Source organism: Phyllobates terribilis, unplaced genomic scaffold (genome assembly GCF_046119375.1).
Source record: "Phyllobates terribilis strain yellow unplaced genomic scaffold, ASM4611937v1 Scaffold_4__5_contigs__length_816908805, whole genome shotgun sequence".
NCBI classification, from domain to species: domain Eukaryota; kingdom Metazoa; phylum Chordata; class Amphibia; order Anura; family Dendrobatidae; genus Phyllobates; species Phyllobates terribilis.
The window spans coordinates 4,802,852-4,821,859 of NW_027362764.1; the positions used below are offsets into that span (position 1 = coordinate 4,802,852).

Sequence of the window (19,008 nt, forward strand, 5' to 3'; positions counted from 1 at the left end):
TCCCGCTGCAGTGTCGGTCTCCTCCGTACACTCAGTTCCAGTCTGAACTCTCTCCTATCTTTTACCTGTTTTTTCTCTATGTCCGTTCCTTTCCTTTTTCTGCAGAGTCTGAACTCGTACCTACTCCTGCTCGTTGTCACTGTACTTCCGTTTGTGAGTTTGTGGTCCACTCGCTACTTCTCTGCAAGTACCCTGTGGGTATCTGGTTCTGCCTTTCCCTTCTAGTCTGTTCCGTGTGAACAGAGGCCTGTTCCTTCCGCGTCTGCGGTTTTTGCTTTGCTCTGCTCTGTCCACCGCGTCTGCGGTTTTCGCTTTGCTCAGCTCTGTCCGCCGCGTCTGCGGTTTTCGCTTTGCTCAGCTCTGTTCGCCGCGTCTGCGGTTTTCGCTTTGCTCAGCTCTGTCCGCCGCGTTTGCGGTTTTCGCTTTGCTCAGCTCTGTCCACCGCGTCTGCGGTTTTCGCTTTGCTCAGCTCTGTCCACCGCGTCTGCGGTTTTCGCTTTGCTCAGCTCTGTCCGCCGCGTCTGCGGTTTTCGCTTTGCTCAGCTCTGTTCGCCGCGTCTGCGGTTTTCGCTTTGCTCAGCTCTGTCCGCCGCGTTTGCGGTTTTCGCTTTGCTCAGCTCTGTCCACCGCGTCTGCGGTTTTCGCTTTGCTCAGCTCTGTCCACCGCGTCTGCGGTTTTCGCTTTGCTCAGCTCTGTCCACCGCGTCTGCGGTTTTCGCTTTGCTCAGCTCTGTCCACCGCGTCTGCGGTTTTCGCTTTGCTCAGCTCTGTCCACCGAGTCTGCGGTTTTCGCTTTGCTCAGCTCTGTCCACCGCGTCTGCGGTTTTCGCTTTGCTCAGCTCTGTCCACAGCGTCTGCGGTTTTCGCTTTGCTCAGCTCTGTCCACCGCGTCTGCGGTTTTCGCTTTGCTCAGCTCTGTCCACCGCGTCTGCGGTTTTCGCTTTGCTCAGCTCTGTCCACCGCGTCTGCGGTTTCGAATTTGTCTCCCAGTCTGTACTGGACCCTACCCAGCTTGTGCTCTAGTCTGCCTGTTCCTGTATTCCCCGGTGTGGGTCAACAGCCGTGTCCGGAGTCTGACCTGGAGTAGACCCTGGTTCCTCTGCTCGGTTCCTCCCTGGTACACTGGCGTCGTATGCCGTCGTGCGACCTTGGTCGGATCGGGCAGATACTTAGTTACGCCCCTCCAGGCACTCCGGTTCATGGCACAGTGGAATCACTACATAAACACGCACACGCCAGTCAGTCCGGGCGTGTGCATTACATGCCCCTATGTACAAGAATATAAGTACTATAATACTGCTCCTATGTACAAGAATATATGTACTATAATACTGCCCTTTATATACAAGAATATAACTACTATAATACTGCCCCTATGTACAAGAATATAACTACTATGATACTGCTCCTATGTACAAGAATATAACTACTATGATACTGCTCCTATGTACAAGAATATAACTACTATAATACTGCTCCTATGTACAAGAATATAACTACTATAATACTGCCCCCTATGTACAAGAATATAACTACTATAATACTTCCCCTATGTACAAGAATATATCTACTATAATACTGCCCCCTATGTACAAGAATATAACTACTATAATACTTCCCCTATGTACAAGAATATATCTACTATAATACTGCCCCCTATGTACAAGAATATAACTACTATAATACTGCCCCTATGTACAAGAATATAACTACTATAATACTGCTCCTATGTACAAGAATATATCTACTATAATACTGCCCCCTATGTACAAGATTATAACTACTATAATACTGCCCCTATGTACAAGAATATAACTACTATAATACTGCTCCTATGTACAAGAATATAACTACTATAATACTGCTTCTATGTACAAGAATATAACTACTATAATACTGCTCCTATGTACAAGAATATAACTACTATAATACTGCTCCTATGTACAAGAATATATCTACTATAATACTGCCCCCTATGTACAAGAATATAACTACTATAATACTTCCCCTATGTACAAGAATATATCTACTATAATACTGCCCCCTATGTACAAGAATATAACTACTATAATACTGCCCCTATGTACAAGAATATAACTACTATAATACTGCTCCTATGTACAAGAATATATCTACTATAATACTGCCCCCTATGTACAAGAATATAACTACTATAATACTGCCCCTATGTACAAGAATATAACTACTATAATACTGCTTCTATGTACAAGAATATAACTACTATAATACAGCTCCTATGTACAAGAATATAACTACTATAATACTGCCCCTATGTACAAGAATATAACTACTATAATACTGCTCCTATGTACAAGAATATAACTACTATAATACTGCCTCCTATGTACAAGAATATAACTACTATAATACTGCTCCTATGTACAAGAGTATAACTACTATATTACTGCTCCTATGTACAAGAATATAACTACTATAATACTGCTCCTATGTACAAGAATATAACTACTATAATACTGCCCCCTATGTACAAGAATACAACTACTATAATACTGCCCCTAAGTACAAGAATATAACTACTATAATACTGCTTCCTATGTACAAGAATATAACTACTATAATACTGCCCCCTATGTACAAGAATATAACTACTATAATACTGCCCCCTATGTACAAGAATGTAACTACTTTAATACTGCTCCTATGTACAAGAATATAACTACTATAATACTGCTCCTATGTACAAGAATATAACTACTACAATACTGCCCCTATATACAAGAATATAACTACTATAATACTGCTCCTATGTACAAGAAAATAACTACTATAATACTTCCCCTATGTACAAGAATATATCTACTATAATACTGCCCCCTATGTACAAGAATATAACTACTATAATACTGCCCCCTATATACAAGAATATAACTACTATAATACTGCCCCCTATGTACAGGAATATAACTACTATAATAATTTTCCCTATGTACAAGAATATAACTACTATAATACTGCTCCTATGTACAAGAATATATCTACTATAATAATGCTCCTTTGTACAAGAATATAACTACTATAATACTGCCTCCTATGTACAAGAATATAACTACTATAATACTGCTCCTATGTACAAGAATATAACTACTATATTACTGCTCCTATGTACAAGAATATAACTACTATAATACTGCTCCTATGTACAAGAATATAACTACTATAATACTGCCCCCTATGTACAAGAATACAACTACTATAATACTGCCCCTAAGTACAAGAATATAACTACTATAATACTGCTTCCTATGTACAAGAATATAACTACTATAATACTGCCCCCTATGTACAAGAATATAACTACTATAATACTGCCCCCTATGTACAAGAATGTAACTACTATAATACTGCTCCTATGTACAAGAATATAACTACTATAATACTGCTCCTATGTACAAGAATATAACTACTATAATACTGCCCCCTATGTACAAGAATACAACTACTATAATACTGCCCCTATGTACAAGAATATAACTACTATAATACTGCTTCCTATGTACAAGAATATAACTACTATAATACTGCCACCCTATGTACAAGAATATAACTACTATAATACTGCTCCTATGTACAAGAATATAACTACTATAATACTGTCCCCTATGTACAAGAATATAACTACTATAATACTGCCCCCTATGTACAAGAATATAACTACTATAATACTGTCCCCTATGTACAAGAATATAACTACTATAATACTGCTCCTATGTACAAGAATATAACTACTATAATACTGCTCCTATGTACAAGAATATAACTACTATAATACTGCTCCTATGTACAATAATATAACTACTATAATACTGCTCTTATGTACACGAATATAACTACTATAATACTGCCCCCTATGTACCAGAATATAACTACTATAATACTCCTATGTACAGGAATAAAACGAGTATAATACTGCCCCCTATGTACAAGAATATTACTACTATAATACTGCCCCTATGTACAAGAATATAACTACTATAAAACTGCCCCCTATGTACAAGAATATTACTACTATAATACTGCTCCTATGTACAGGAATAAAACGACTATAATACTGCCCCCTATGTACAAGAATATAACTACTATAATACTGCCCCCTTTGTAGTAGAATATAACTACTATAATACTGCCCCTATGTACAAGAATATAACTACTATAATACTGCCCCCTATGTACAGTAATATAACTACTATAATACTGCTCCTATGTACAGGAATAAAACAAGTATAATACTTCCCCCTATGTACAAGAATATTACTACTATAATACTGCCCCTATGTACAAGAATATAACTACTATAAAACTGCCCCCTATGTACAAGAATATTACTACTATAATACTGCTCCTATGTACAGGAATAAAACGACTATAATACTGCCCCCTATGTACAAGAATATAACTACTATAATACTGCCCCCTTTGTAGTAGAATATAACTACTATAATACTGCTGTTATGTACAAGAATATAACTACTATAATACTGCCTCCTATGTACAAGAATATAACTACTATAATACTGCTCCTATGTACAAGAATATAACTACTATAATACTGCTCATACATACAAGCATATAACTACTATAATACTGCTCCTATGTACAAGAATATAACTACTTTAATACTGCCCCCTATGTACAAGAATATAACTACTATAATACTGCTCCTATGTACAAGAATATAACTACTATAATACTGCTCCTATGTACAAGAATATAACTACTATAATACTGCTCCTATGTACAAGAATATAACTACTATAATACTGCCCCCTATGTACAAGAATATAACTACTATAATACTGCTCCTTTGTACAAGAATATAACTACTATAATACTGCTCATACATACAAGAATATAACTACTATAATACTGCCCCCTATGTACAAGAATATAACTACTATAATACTGCCCCTATGTACAAGAATATAACTACTATAATACTGCCCCTATGTACAAGAATATAACTACTATAATATTGCCCCTATGTACAAGAATATAACTACTATAATACTGCCCCTATGTACAAGAATATATCTACTATAATACTGCTCCCTATGTACAAGAATATAACTACTATAATACTGCTCCTATGTACAAGAATATAACTACTATAATACTGCTCCTATGTACAAGAATATAACTACTATAATACTGCCCCCTATATACAAGAATATAACTACTATAATACTGCTCTTATGTACAAGAATATAACTACTATAATACTGCTCCTATGTACAAGAATATAACTACTATAATACTGCCCCTATGTACAAGAATATAACTACTATAATACTGCCTCCTATGTACAAGAATATAACTACTATAATACTGCTCCTATGTACAAGAATATAACTACTATAATACTGCCCCCTATATACAAGAATATAACTACTATAATACTGCTCTTATGTACAAGAATATAACTACTATAATACTGCTCCTATGTACAAGAATATAACTACTATAATACTGCCCCTATGTACAAGAATATAACTACTATAATACTGCCTCCTATGTACAAGAATATAACTACTATAATACTGCTCCTATGTACAAGAATATAACTACTATAATACTGCCCCTATGTACAAGAATATAACTACTATAATACTGCCTCCTATGTACAAGAATATAACTACTATAATACTGCCTCCTATGTACAAGAATATAACTACTATAATACTGCTCCTATGTACAAGAATATAACTACTATAATACTGCCCCCTATATACAAGAATATAACTACTATAATACTGCTCTTATGTACAAGAATATAACTACTATAATACTGCTCCTATGTACAAGAATATAACTACTATAATACTGCCCCTATGTACAAGAATATAACTACTATAATACTGCCCCTATGTACAAGAATATAACTACTATAATACTGCCTCCTATGTACAAGAATATAACTACTATAATACTGCCTCCTATGTACAAGAATATAACTACTATAATACTGCCCCTATGTACAAGAATATAACTACTATAATACTGCCCCTATGTACAATAATATAACTACTATAATATTGCCCCTATGTACAAGAATATAACTACTATAATACTGCCCCTATGTACAAGAATATATCTACTATAATACTGCTCCCTATGTACAAGAATATAACTACTATAATACTGCTCCTATGTACAAGAATATAACTACTATAATACTGCTCCTATGTACAAGAATATAACTACTATAATACTGCCCCCTATATACAAGAATATAACTACTATAATACTGCTCTTATGTACAAGAATATAACTACTATAATACTGCTCCTATGTACAAGAATATAACTACTATAATACTGCTCCTATGTACAAGAATATAACTACTATAATACTGCTCCTATGTACAAGAATATAACTACTATAATACTGCTCCTATGTACAAGAATATAACTACTATAATACTGCTCCTATGTAGTAGAATAATGCATCTTCCCCTTTCATTCTCCCTGGCAGCCTCCTGGCATTGTGTATCACTATTTCATTCACCTATTGTTACTTTTTATTCCCTTGACATTGTTTCTTCCTCTGTATCTGTGTATTAGGGAACATGCAGAGATCTCTGTAATTATGGGGGGTGATCTCTGAGGGTCACACGGGGACATTACAAGGACGCAGTATTGGTTTTGGTAAGGATGAAGCCGGACCCCCTCCTGTCTTTCTCCTGCTCTTCTCTTTTCATCTTCTTCCTTCCCTCCCTGGATAAATCAGTTTGTTTTCTCTTTGCAATCACCTTGAGGGTCTTCAGAATCTCTTTGGAGTCTCCTCTCTTCCTCGGCTTCCTGTATGATCGTGGCCATAAATATTCATGATGCAAAACACAACTCTTTCAGTTGTGATCTTTACTGCAAAGGAAGCAAATTCTTTTTATAGAAAGCGTTTTCCTTGGCAGAGCCGCAATCTGGGCGAGTAGGGTCCCGGCTCTGCCACGTGCGGTGCGGCTCTGCCATGTGCGGTGCGGCTCTGCCACGTGCGGTGCGGCTCTATCTGCATGGATTCTGAGGAGCTTTTATTACTTGTTGGGTGATTTATAATTTGCCAGGTATAACCCTACCCAAATCACTGGTGGTCTTGCTGTTATGGCCCCCTCTTACCGTCATTATTTTTTATGTCTAATCAAAGCAGATATGTCTGTCTATTGAGTCCATCGCTTAGGCTTGGACTGCCTATACCTGCAGCAGTAATACATCCTCTTCTTGCTGTGATTTTCTGTTAATTTGCAGTAGTCTGTACTCCGCACCTTCTCCCTGTATATTGGCCATGTCTGTATTACAGCGTGGTCCTCAGCAGAATTATTTAGGCTGTGACTACTTGCACCTGTAGTATATTACTTTGCTGGTGCTGCACTGATTTTCTAGGCATTGCAGTAGCCTGTACTCTGCACCCTCTTCCTGTATATTAGCCATGTCTGCATTATGAGGCCAGAATTTGGTCCTTTATGTAAGCACTTAGGCTGGGACTGCCTCCATCTGCAGTCATGCTCTCTGCTGTTGCTGCACTGAAGTGTTAGGCACTTACAGTAGCCTGAACTCTGAATCCTGTCCCTGTATATTGCCCTTTTCTGCATTTCTTAGTGGTCTACAACAGGAGCGCTTAGGATTAGACTGTCTGCATTTGCAGCAGCCTGCACTCTGTGCTCCTTAGAGTAGACTCAGCAGAATTGCTTATCCTGGATCTGCTGGATCCTGCAGGAGAATCCTCTGATACTGCACTGATTTTGTTGCCGTTTGCAGCAGCCTGTACTCTGAGCCCAGTCCCTGTATAATGGCCATGCCTTCCTTCCGAGACTGGAAAGTGGTTCTCTATAAAAAGAACTTTGTCAGGGACTGCCTGCACCCCACTCCTGCAGCAGTGTCCTCCACTGGGATAGCAGTCATCTGGGGGTCCCTCACTCTGGACCCTGACCCTGTGTAGTGGGGTCCTTGGCTGTATTTGTGGGTACATAGCGCCGCACTCCACATTCATGTGTTTCCAGTCTCTGAGCTTGGACTCATCTTGTTCATATTTAATGGTCATTGCTGCTTCGTGCTATCCCATGGTATGCATTACTGAGGCCCGGGAGGTGGTCCGAGACGAACAGCTGAGGATGGCGTACCCCAGAAAAGGCAGAGGGCGCCGCACTGGAGACGCAGGCGCTTCCCCTGATACTAAAAGCTTTTGGGAGACATCAGGCAGCAATTAACCGGCAGATCTGGAAGTTGTGGGGTGTTCCCGGTATGCGGCAGGTCTTGTGGGGTGTCCCAGGTATACAGCAGGTCTTGTGGGGTGTCCCCGGTATACGGTAGGTCTTGTGGGGTGTTCCCGGTATGCGGCAAGTCTTGTGGGGTGTTCCCCGGTATACGGCAGGTCTTGTGGGGTGTTCCCCGGTATGCGGCAAGTCTTGTGGGGTGTCCCCGGTATACGGCGGGTCTTGTGGGGTGTCCCCGGTATACGGCAGGTCTTGTGGGGTGTTCCCCAGTATACAGCGGGTCTTGTGGGGTGTCCCCGGTAAACAGGAGGTCTTGTGGGGTGTTCCCGGTATACGGCGAGTCTTGTGGGGTGTTCCCGGTATACGGAAGGTCTTGTGGGGTGTTCCCGGTATACGGCGGGTCTTGTGGGGTGTCCCCGGTATACAGCAGGTCTTGTGGGGTGTTCCCCGGTATACGACAGGTCTTGTGGGGTGTTCCCCGGTATACGGCGGGTCTTGTGGGGTGTTCCCAGTATACGGCAGGTCTTGTGAGGTGTTCCCGGTATACGGCAGGTCTTGTGGGGTGTTCCCGGTATACGGCAGGTCTTGTGTGGTGTTCTCCATATACAGCAGGTCTTGTGGGGTGTCCCCGGTTTACGACAGGTCTTGTGGGGTGTTCCCGGTATACGGCAGGTCTTGTGGGGTGTTCCCGGTATACGGCAGGTCTTGTGGGGTGTTCCCGGTATACGACAGGTCTTGTGGGGTGTTCCCCGGTATACGGCGGGTCTTGTGGGGTGTTCCCGGTATACGGCAGGTCTTGTGGGGTGTTCCCGGTATACGGCAGGTCTTGTGGGGTGTTCCCGGTATACAGCAGGTCTTGTGTGGTGTTCTCCATATACAGCAGGTCTTGTGGGGTGTTCCCGGTATACGGCAGGTCTTGTGGGGTGTTCCCGGTATACGGAAGGTCTTGTGAGGTGTTCTCCATATACAGCAGGTCTTGTGGGGTGTTCCCAGTACACAGCAGGTCTTGTGGGGTGTTCCCGGTATACGGCAGGTCTTGTGGGGTGTCCCCGGTATACGGCAGGTCTTGTGGGGTGTTCCCGGTATGCGGCAGGTCTTGTGGGGTGTCCCCGGTATACGGCGGGTCTTGTGGGGTGTCCCCGGTATATAGCAGGTCTTGTGGGGTGTCCCCGGTATACGGCGGGTCTTGTGGGGTGTCCCCGGTATACGGCGGGTCTTGTGGGGTGTCCCCGGTATACGGTGGGTCTTGTGGGGTGTCCCCGGTATACGGCGGGTCTTGTGGGGTGTCCCCGGTATACGGCAGGTCTTGTGGGGTGTTTCCGGTATACGGTAGGTCTTGTGGGGTGGCCCCGGTATACGGCAGGTCTTGTGGGGTGGTCCCGGTATACGGCAGGTCTCGTGGGGTGGTCCCGGTATACGGCAGGTCTTGTGGGGTGTCTCCGGTATACAGCAAGTCTTGTGGGGTGTCTCTGGTATACGGCAGGTCTTGTGGGGTGTCTCCGGTATACAGCAGGTCTTGAGAGGTGTTCCCGGTATACGGCAGGTCTTGTGGGGTGTCCCCGGTATACGGCAGGTCTTGTGGGATGTCTCCGGTATATGGCAGATCTTGTGGGGTCTTCCCGGTGTACGGGTTGAGGAGTATATATGAGTATACAGCAGACTGCAGGATGAGGCCGCTTCTCTTCATCTTGTTCATATTTCATGGTCGCTGCTGGTGTTCCGTGCGAGCTCGCCGCCTGTCTGTCACATGCATGACTGCGCGGCCTCCAGAGAGCGGCCTCCATCTTGCTCTCCTTATGTGAAGGAATGATTTATTCAGGAGGCACAAACTTCTGAAGAGCAGGAATCTCCCACCGGCCGGGAGAAGGGACGGCGGATTCTCCGCAGGGATTTCTTACTGATCCTGAACCAAGAGAAGAAATCCGTGCAGAAAGTCGCAGGATGTCGTCCATTGATCTCCTGAGTCTGCTGCCTTCTTGAGAAACCTCACATGACCCATAGTATTAGATTCACAGCAGCACAAAGTATTTCAGCTCCAGAAAGGCCAAAGTTATACTGCAGGTAGCCACAGTCTGTATGGGAACCTCTGCCTCGCCTGCTGTAACCGCTGTATACAGGACCTCTCTGTATCCACCTTGTATCCCCCATGCTCAGCAGTGACAGTATATATATATATATACCCAGTGACAGCGCAGTATTAACCCTCCGTGTGCTGCTCGCCGACTGTCCGGCTCACGTGTCTTGTCTTTGCAGGTGTAACACGCAGGACTACATCTGGCACAAGGGTCTGCGCTGTGAGTCCATCATCACCGACTTCCAGGTCATGTGTGTGGCGGTCGGCACCGCCGCGCTCGTCGTCCTCCTCCTCTTCATGATGACCGTCTTCTTCGCCAAAAAACTCTATCTGCTCAAAACCGAGAACTACAAACTGCGCAAAAGAAAGTAAGTGACCCCCGCAAGATCAATGTCTGTCCTACATAGCCAGTGTACCTAAGCCTGACGTGTGATACTGTCTGCTGAGCTGTGTATCTAAGCCTGACATGTGATACTGCCTGCTGAGCTGTGTATCTAATCTTTTCATGTGTGATACTGTCTGCTGAGCTGTGTATCTAATCCTATCCTGTGTGATACTGTCTGCTGAGCTGTGTATCTAATCCTCTCCTGTGTGATACTGTCTGCTGAGCTGTATATCTAATATTTTCATGTGTGATACTGTCTGCTGAGCCGTGTATCTAATCCTATCCTGTGTGATACTGTCTGCTGAGCTGTGTATCTAATCCTATCCTGTGTGATACTGTCTGCTGAGCTGTATATCTAATATTTTCATGTGTGATACTGTCTGCTGAGCCGTGTATCTAATCCTATCCTGTGTGATACTGTCTGCTGAGCTGTGTATCTAATCCTATCCTGTGTGATACTGTCTGCTGAGCTGTGTATCTAATCCTATCCTGTGTGATACCGTCTGCTGAGCCGCTGTATCTAATCCTGTCCTGTGTGATACCGTCTGCTGAGCCGTGTATCTAATCCTATCCGGTGTGATACTGTCTGCTGAGCTGTGTATCTAATCCTATCCTGTGTGATACTGTCTGCTGAGCCGTGTATCTAATCCTATCCTGTGTGATACTGTCTGCTGAGCTGTGTATCTAATCCTATCCTGTGTGATACTGTCTGCTGAGCCGTGTATCTAATCCTATCCTGTGTGATACTGTCTGCTGAGCCGCTGTATCTAATCCTCTCCTGTATGATACTGTCTGCTGAGCTGTGTATCTAATCCTCTCCTGTGTGATACTGTCTGCTGAGCCGTGTATCTAATCCTATCCTGTGTGATACAGTCTGCTGAGCTGTGTATCTAATCCTATCCTGTGTGATACTGTCTGCTGAGCCGTGTATCTAATCCTATCCTGTGTGATACAGTCTGTTGAGCTGTGTATCTAATCCTATCCTGTGTGATACTGTCTGCTGAGCCGTGTATCTAATCCTATCCTGTGTGATACTGTCTGCTGAGCCGTGTATCTAATCCTATCCTGTGTGATACAGTCTGCTGAGCTGTGTATCTAATCCTATCCTGTGTGATACAGTCTGCTGAGCTGTGTATCTAATCCCATCCTGTGTGATACTGTCTGCTGAGCTGTGTATCTAATCCTATCCTGTGTGATACTGTCTGCTGAGCCGTGTATCTAATCCTATCCTGTGTGATACAGTCTGCTGAGCTGTGTATCTAATCCCATCCTGTGTGATACTATCTGCTGAGCTGTGTATTTAATCCTATCCTGTGTGATACTGTCTGCTGAGCCGTGTATCTAATCCTATCCTGTGTGATACCGTCTGCTGAGCCGTGTATCTAATCCTATCCTGTGTGATACTGTCTGCTGAGCCGTGTATCTAATCCTATCCTGTGTGATACCGTCTGCTGAGCAGTGTATCTAATCCTCTCCTGTGTGATACTGTCTGCTGAGCTGTGTATCCAATCCTATCCTGTGTGATACCGTCTGCTGAGCCGTGTATCTAATCCTCTCCTGTGTGATACTGTCTGCTGAGCTGTGTATCTAATCCTATCCTGTGTGATATTGTCTGCTGAGCTGTGTATCTAATCCCATCCTGTGTGATACTGGCTGCTGAGCTGTGTATCTAATCCTATCCTGTGTGATACTGTCTGCTGAGCTGTGTATCTAATCCTATCCTGTGTGATACTGTCTGCTGAGCTGTGTATCTAATCCTATCCTGTGTGATACTATCTGCTGAGCTGTGTATCTAATCCTATCCTGTGTGATACTGTCTGCTGAGCCGTGTATCTAATCCTATCCTGTGTGATACTGTCTGCTGAGCTGTGTATCTAATCCTATCCTGTGTGATACTGTCTGCTGAGCTGTGTATCTAATCCTATCCTGTGTGATACTGTCTGCTGAGCTGTGTATCTAATCCTCTCCTGTGTGATACTGTCTGCTGAGCCATGTATCTAATCCTATCCTGTGTGATACTGTCTGCTGAGCCGTGTATCTAATCCTATCCTGTGTGATACTGTCTGCTGAGCCGTGTATCTAATCCTCTCCTGTGTGATACTGTCTGCTGAGCTGTGTATCTAATCCTATCCTGTGTGATACTGTCTGCTGAGCTGTGTATCTAATCCTATCCTGTGTGATACTGTCTGCTGAGCTGTGTATCTAATCCTCTCCTGTGTGATACTGTCTGCTGAGCCGTGTATCTAATCCTATCCTGTGTGATACTGTCTGCTGAGCTGTGTATCTAATCCTCTCCTGTGTGATACTGTCTGCTGAGCTGTGTATCTAATCCTCTCCTGTGTGATACTGTCTGCTGAGCCGTGTATCTAATCCTATCCTGTGTGATACTGTCTGCTGAACCGTGTATCTAATCCTATCCTGTGTGATACTGTCTGCTGAGCTGTGTATCTAATCCTGTCCTGTGTGATACTGTCTGCTGAGCTGTGTATCTAATCCTATCCTGTGTGATACTGTCTGCTGAGCCGTGTATCTAATCCTATCCTGTGTGATACTGTCTGCTGAGCCGTGTATCTAATCCTATCCTGTGTGATACTGTCTGCTGAGCTGTGTATCTAATCCTCTCCTGTGTGATACTGTCTGCTGAGCTGTGTATCTAATCCTATCCTGTGTGATACTGTCTGCTGAGCCGTGTATCTAATCCTATCCTGTGTGATACTGTCTGCTGAGCGGTGTATCTAATCCTATCCTGTGTGATACTGTCTGCTGAGCTGTGTATCTAATCCTCTCCTGTGTGATACTGTCTGCTGAGCTGTGTATCTAATCCTATCCTGTGTGATACTGTCTGCTGAGCGGTGTATCTAATCCTATCCTGTGTGATACTATCTGCTGAGCTGTGTATCTAATCCTATCCTGTGTGATACTGTCTGCTGAGCTGTGTATCTAATCCTATCCTGTGTGATACTGTCTGCTGAGCCGTGTATCTAATCCTATCCTGTGTGATACTGTCTGCTGAGCCGTGTATCTAATCCTATCCTGTGTGATACCGTCTGCTGAGCTGTGTATCTAATCCTATCCTGTGTGATACCGTCTGCTGAGCTGTGTATCTAATCCTATCCTGTGTGATACTGTCTGCTGAGCCGTGTATCTAATCCTATCCTGTGTGATACTGTCTGCTGAGCCGTGTATCTAATCCTATCCTGTGTGATACTGTCTGCTGAGCTGTGTATCTAATCCTATCCTGTGTGATACTGTCTGCTGAGCCGTGTATCTAATCCTATCCTGTGTGATACTGTCTGCTGAGCTGTGTATCTAATCCTATCCTGTGTGATACCGTCTGCTGAGCTGCCATATGTCCTCCAGCCTCAGGCAGCACAGCGCCCCCTTCCTGTAGAGTTACATTGTTGCTTGTGGGTGGTGCGGGTGGAGTTTTCCCGGTGGGTGAGCCTTTCGGTCTTTGTGGTGCGTTGTCCGCTGCTTCTTGCTCTGACTTTTTCATGGCAGCTCCGGACAAAGCCCCATCTGTCGGCCCCAAGAATAAGGAGCCCCCCGCTGGGCAGCAGCTGTCCGCGGGCTTCACAGATCTGGGCGAGGGTGGGGGTCCACGCTTGTATTGTGGGTGATCTGCCAGGCGGAGGTAACCGATGTGCGGGTGGTGGGGGCTGCATCTGCATTTTACCACAAGCTTCACAGACCTGATGACCTGGTGCCAACCCAACCTGCATCGGAATGATGTGCCCTGCTGGTCTCTTAAAGAGCCCCCGCACCATTGTTTCTGCACAGTGTGGAGGTTCTTCATGGAGAGGTCCACAGGTCCATCCAGGTGGTGAGGCCCAAGGACCAGTCTGGGATTTGTCATGTCCTCCTAGCTCTGGCCGATAACAGAGATTACATGTCTGTGTAGTGATGATATAAATCCCTGTGTCCTCGCCATGCCTATCACAGATAGCATTAATCTGTGGCCTCTTCTCTCGCAGCAGGTACCGGACTCCGTCTGAGCTCCACAACGATAATTTCTCGCTCTCCACCATTGCGGAAGGCTCACACCCAAATGTAAGGAAACTATGCGACACGCCGTCTAAACTCTCCCCCCATGTCCGTGCAATGGCTTACTATGATAACGTTATCTGTCAGGTAACTCCTCTGTTTCATGTCTACCCTTCTGCATGCTGCAAGCTTCCCGCACTGAGCAGGGAGGGTTCAGAGAGCAGGGACAGGTTCACGACACCCCTCGGTATGCTGGGACCCCAATATCCCCTACTGCATGACTCCACCTGTGCAATCACCAGATACACTGATAGTCGAGGGAACAAAGCTGGAGTAAAGGTCTCCCTGCCTGCAATGGAGCTCCGAATGCTGCATGATGACTGCTAAACTGCAAGAACAAGGCTTCCCTATCCATTCTATCTTCTCATCTCCATGTATCTCATCTCCATCTCTTGTGTCTCCTCGTCTCTTGTATCTTGTCTCCATCTCGTGTCTCTTCGTCTCCATCTCTTGTGTCTCCTCGTCTCCATCTCTTGTGTCTCTTCGTCTCCATCTCTTGTGTCTCCTCGTCTCCATCTCGTATCTCCTTGTCTCCATCTCTTGTGTCTCCTCGTCTCCATCTCTTGTGTCTCCTCTTCTCCATCTCTTGTGTCTCCTCGTCTCCATCTCTTGTGTCTCCTCGTCTCCATCTCTTGTGTCTCCTCGTCTCCATCTCTTGTGTCTCCTCGTCTCCATCTCTTGTGTCTCCTCGTCTCCATCTCTTGTGTCTCCTCGTCTCCATCTCTTGTGTCTCCTCGTCTCCATCTCTTTTGTCTCCTCGTCTCCATCTCTTGTGTCTCGTCGTCTCAATCTCTTGTGTCTCCTCATCTACATCTCTTGTCTCCTTTTCTCCATCTCTTTTGTTTCCTTGTCTCCATCTCTTGCATCTTGTCTCCATCTCTTGTGTCTCCTCGTCCCCATCCTTTGCATCTTATGTCCATGTCTTTGGTCTCATCGCCTCCATTGTCTCTTTGTCTCCATCTCTTGTGTCTCCTCGTCTCCATCTCTTGTGTCTCCTCGTCTCCATCTCTTGTGTCTCCTCGTCTCCATCTCTTGTGTCTCCTCGTCTCCATCTGTTTTGTTTCCTTGTCTCCATCTCTTGCATCTTGTCTCCATCTCTTGTGTCTCCTTGTCTCCATCCTTTGCATCTTGTGTCCATGTCTTTGGTCTCATCGTCTCCATTGTCTCTTCGTCTCCATCTCTTGTGTCTCCCCTTCTCCATCTCTTGTGTCTCCTCGTCTCCATCTCTTGTGTCTCCTCATCTTCGTCTCTTGTCTTCATCTCTTGTCTCCATCTCTTGTGTCTCCTCGTCTCCATCTCTTGTGTCTCCTCGTCTCCATCTCTTGTGTCTCCTCGTCTCCATAACTTTTGTTTTCTTGTCTCCATCTCTTGCATCTTGTCTCCATCTCTTGTGTCTCCTCATCTCCATCCTTTGCATCTTGTGTCCATGTCTTTGGTCTCATCGTCTCCATTGTCTCTTCGTCTCCATCTCTTGTGTCTCCCCTTCTCCATCTCTTGTGTCTCCTCGTCTCCATCTCTTGTGTCTCCTCATCTTCGTCTCTTGTCTTCATCTCTTGTCTCCATCTCTTGTGTCTCCTCGTCTCCATCTCTTGTGTCTCCTCGTCTCCATAACTTTTGTTTTCTTGTCTCCATCTCTTGCATCTTGTCTCCATCTCTTGTGTCTCCTCATCTCCATCCTTTGCATCTTGTGTCCATGTCTTTGGTCTCATCGTCTCCATTGTCTCTTCGTCTCCATCTCCTGTGTCTCCTTGTCTCCATCTCTTGTGTCTCCATCTCTTTTGTGTCTCCTCGTCTCTATCTCTTGTGTCTCCTCATCTCCATCTCTTGTGTCTCCTTGTCTCCATCTCTTGTGTCTCCTCGTCTCCATCTCTTGTGTCTCCTCATCTCCGTCTCTTGTCTTCATCTCCTGTCTCCTCGTCTCCATCTCTTGTGTCTCCTTGTCTCCATCTCTTGCATCTTGTCTCCATCTCTTGTGTCTCCTCATCTCCATCCTTTGCATCTTGTGTCCATGTCTTTGGTCTCATCGTCTCCATTGCCTCTTCGTCTCCATCTCTTGTGGCTCCTTATCTCCTCCATTTCTTGCATCTTGTCTCCATCTCTTTGGTCTCCTTGTCTTCATCTTGTGTCTCTTCGTCTACATCTCTTGCAACTTGTTTCCATCTCTTGTATCTCCTCGTCTCCATCACTTTGGTCTCATCTTCTCCATTGTCTCTTTCTCTCCATCTCATGTCACCTTTCTCTTCTCCATTTCTTGTATTTCATTGTCTCTATTTCTTGTGCCTCCTCGTCTCCATTCTTCTATTTCCTTGTCTCCATCTCTTGTATTTCTTCACCTTCATCTTTTGTGTCTCCTCTTCTTCATCTTTTGTTTCCTCGTCTCCATCTCTTGTATCTCCTCGTTTCCATCTCGTGCATCTTATCTCCATCTCTTGTGTTCTCGTCTCCGTTTTTCGCATCTCAGCCGCTTTGTCTGCATAATGTTTGCTATTGTTTTCCTCTGCTATATTAAGTCTGCACTATTATGAACGCTGAACATTTGTGTCCCATCTGTTATACATCACACTGCACTTTTAACGACCTCCGACCCTTACTCCTTCACTGCAGCCTCCTCCTCGCACCTTTTTTGCTCTTGATGTTCCCTGGATGTGCAGAACTACAGACAGGTTTCTACAGGATCCTGTGAGGGTCATTGCACAAGTTGTTATTTATCCACAGACACAAGTCTGTAACAGTTATTGATTGAATCCATCATGTCACATATATACGGGAGTGGATCGCGGAGTATACATCATTATATACAGAACACTCTGAATCCCCCCTCCGACAGTGATGTCCCAGCTAGACCGCTCTCTGCTTGATGTTCTCTCTATGTCCCACAACCCTCCTGTCACCCTTCATGGTCAATACCAGGTGTCCCATCATCACCGTGTATGTCAGACTGTATGGAATAATCGTTACTACCGGTAATACACGGCCAGCAGCAATACAGACAGGAGAACATGCACCAGCAGAATAGTGAATGCAGCTCTGGAGTATAATACAGGAGGTAACTCGGGATCAGTAATGTAATGTATGTACACAGTGACTGCACCAGCAGAGTAGTGAGTGCAGCTCTGGAGTATAATACAGGATGTAACTCAGGATCAGTAATGTAATGTATGTACACAGTGACTGCACCAGCAGAATAGTGAGTGCAGCTCTAGAGTATAATACAGGAGGTAACTCAGGATCAGTAATGTAATGTATGTACACAGTGACTGCACCAGCAGAATAGTGAGTGCAGCTCTAGAGTATAATACAGGAGGTAACTCAGGATCAGTAATGTAATGTATGTACATAGTGACTGCACCAGCAGAATAGTGAGTGCAGCTCTGGAGTATAATACAGGAGGTAACTCAGGATCAGTAATGTAATGTATGTACACAGTGACTGCACCAGCAGAATAGTGAGTGCAGCTCTAGAGTATAATACAGGATGTAACTCAGGATCAGTAATGTAATGTATGTACACAGTGACTACACCAGCAGAATAGTGAGTGCAGCTCTGGGGTATAATACAGGATGTAACTCAGGATCAGTAATGTAATGTATGTACACAGCGACTGCACCAGCAGAATAGTGAGTGCAGCTCTAGAGTATAATACAGGATGTAACTCAGGATCAGTAATGTAATGTATGTACACAGTGACTACACCAGCAGAATAGTGAGTGCAGCTCTGGGGTATAATACAGGATGTAACTCAGGATCAGTAATGTAATGTATGTACATAGTGACTGCACCAGCAGAATAGTGAGTGCAGCTCTGGGGTATAATACAGGATGTAACTCAGGATCAGTAATGTAATGTATGTACACAGTGACTGCACCAGCAGAATAGTGAGTGCAGCTCTGGAGTATAATACAGGAGGTAACTCAGGATCAGTAATGTAATGTATGTACATAGTGACTGCACCAGCAGAATAGTGAGTGCAGCTCTAGAGTATAATACAGGATGTAACTCAGGATCAGTAATGTAATGTATGTACACAGTGACTACACCAGCAGAATAGTGAGTGCAGCTCTGGGGTATAATACAGGATGTAACTCAGGATCAGTAATGTAATGTATGTACATAGTGACTGCACCAGCAGAATAGTGAGTGCAGCTCTGGGGTATAATACAGGATGTAACTCAGGATCAGTAATGTAATGTATGTACACAGTGACTGCACCAGCAGAATAGTGAGTGCAGCTCTAGAGTATAATACAGGATGTAACTCAGGATC

At 44.2% G+C, this 19,008-nt stretch overlaps 1 protein-coding gene across 1 annotated transcript in view; it reads left to right on the forward strand.

Moving 5' to 3' along the window:
* CSPG5 (chondroitin sulfate proteoglycan 5) overlaps positions 1-19,008 on the forward strand; it is a 173,715-nt gene that overhangs the window by 128,470 nt on the left and 26,237 nt on the right. The window contains exons 2-3 of the mRNA XM_073677084.1: positions 10,496-10,684; positions 14,676-14,832. Of these exons, the coding sequence (XP_073533185.1) occupies positions 10,496-10,684; positions 14,676-14,832 (346 nt within the window). The remainder of the gene's footprint in view (positions 1-10,495; positions 10,685-14,675; positions 14,833-19,008) is intronic.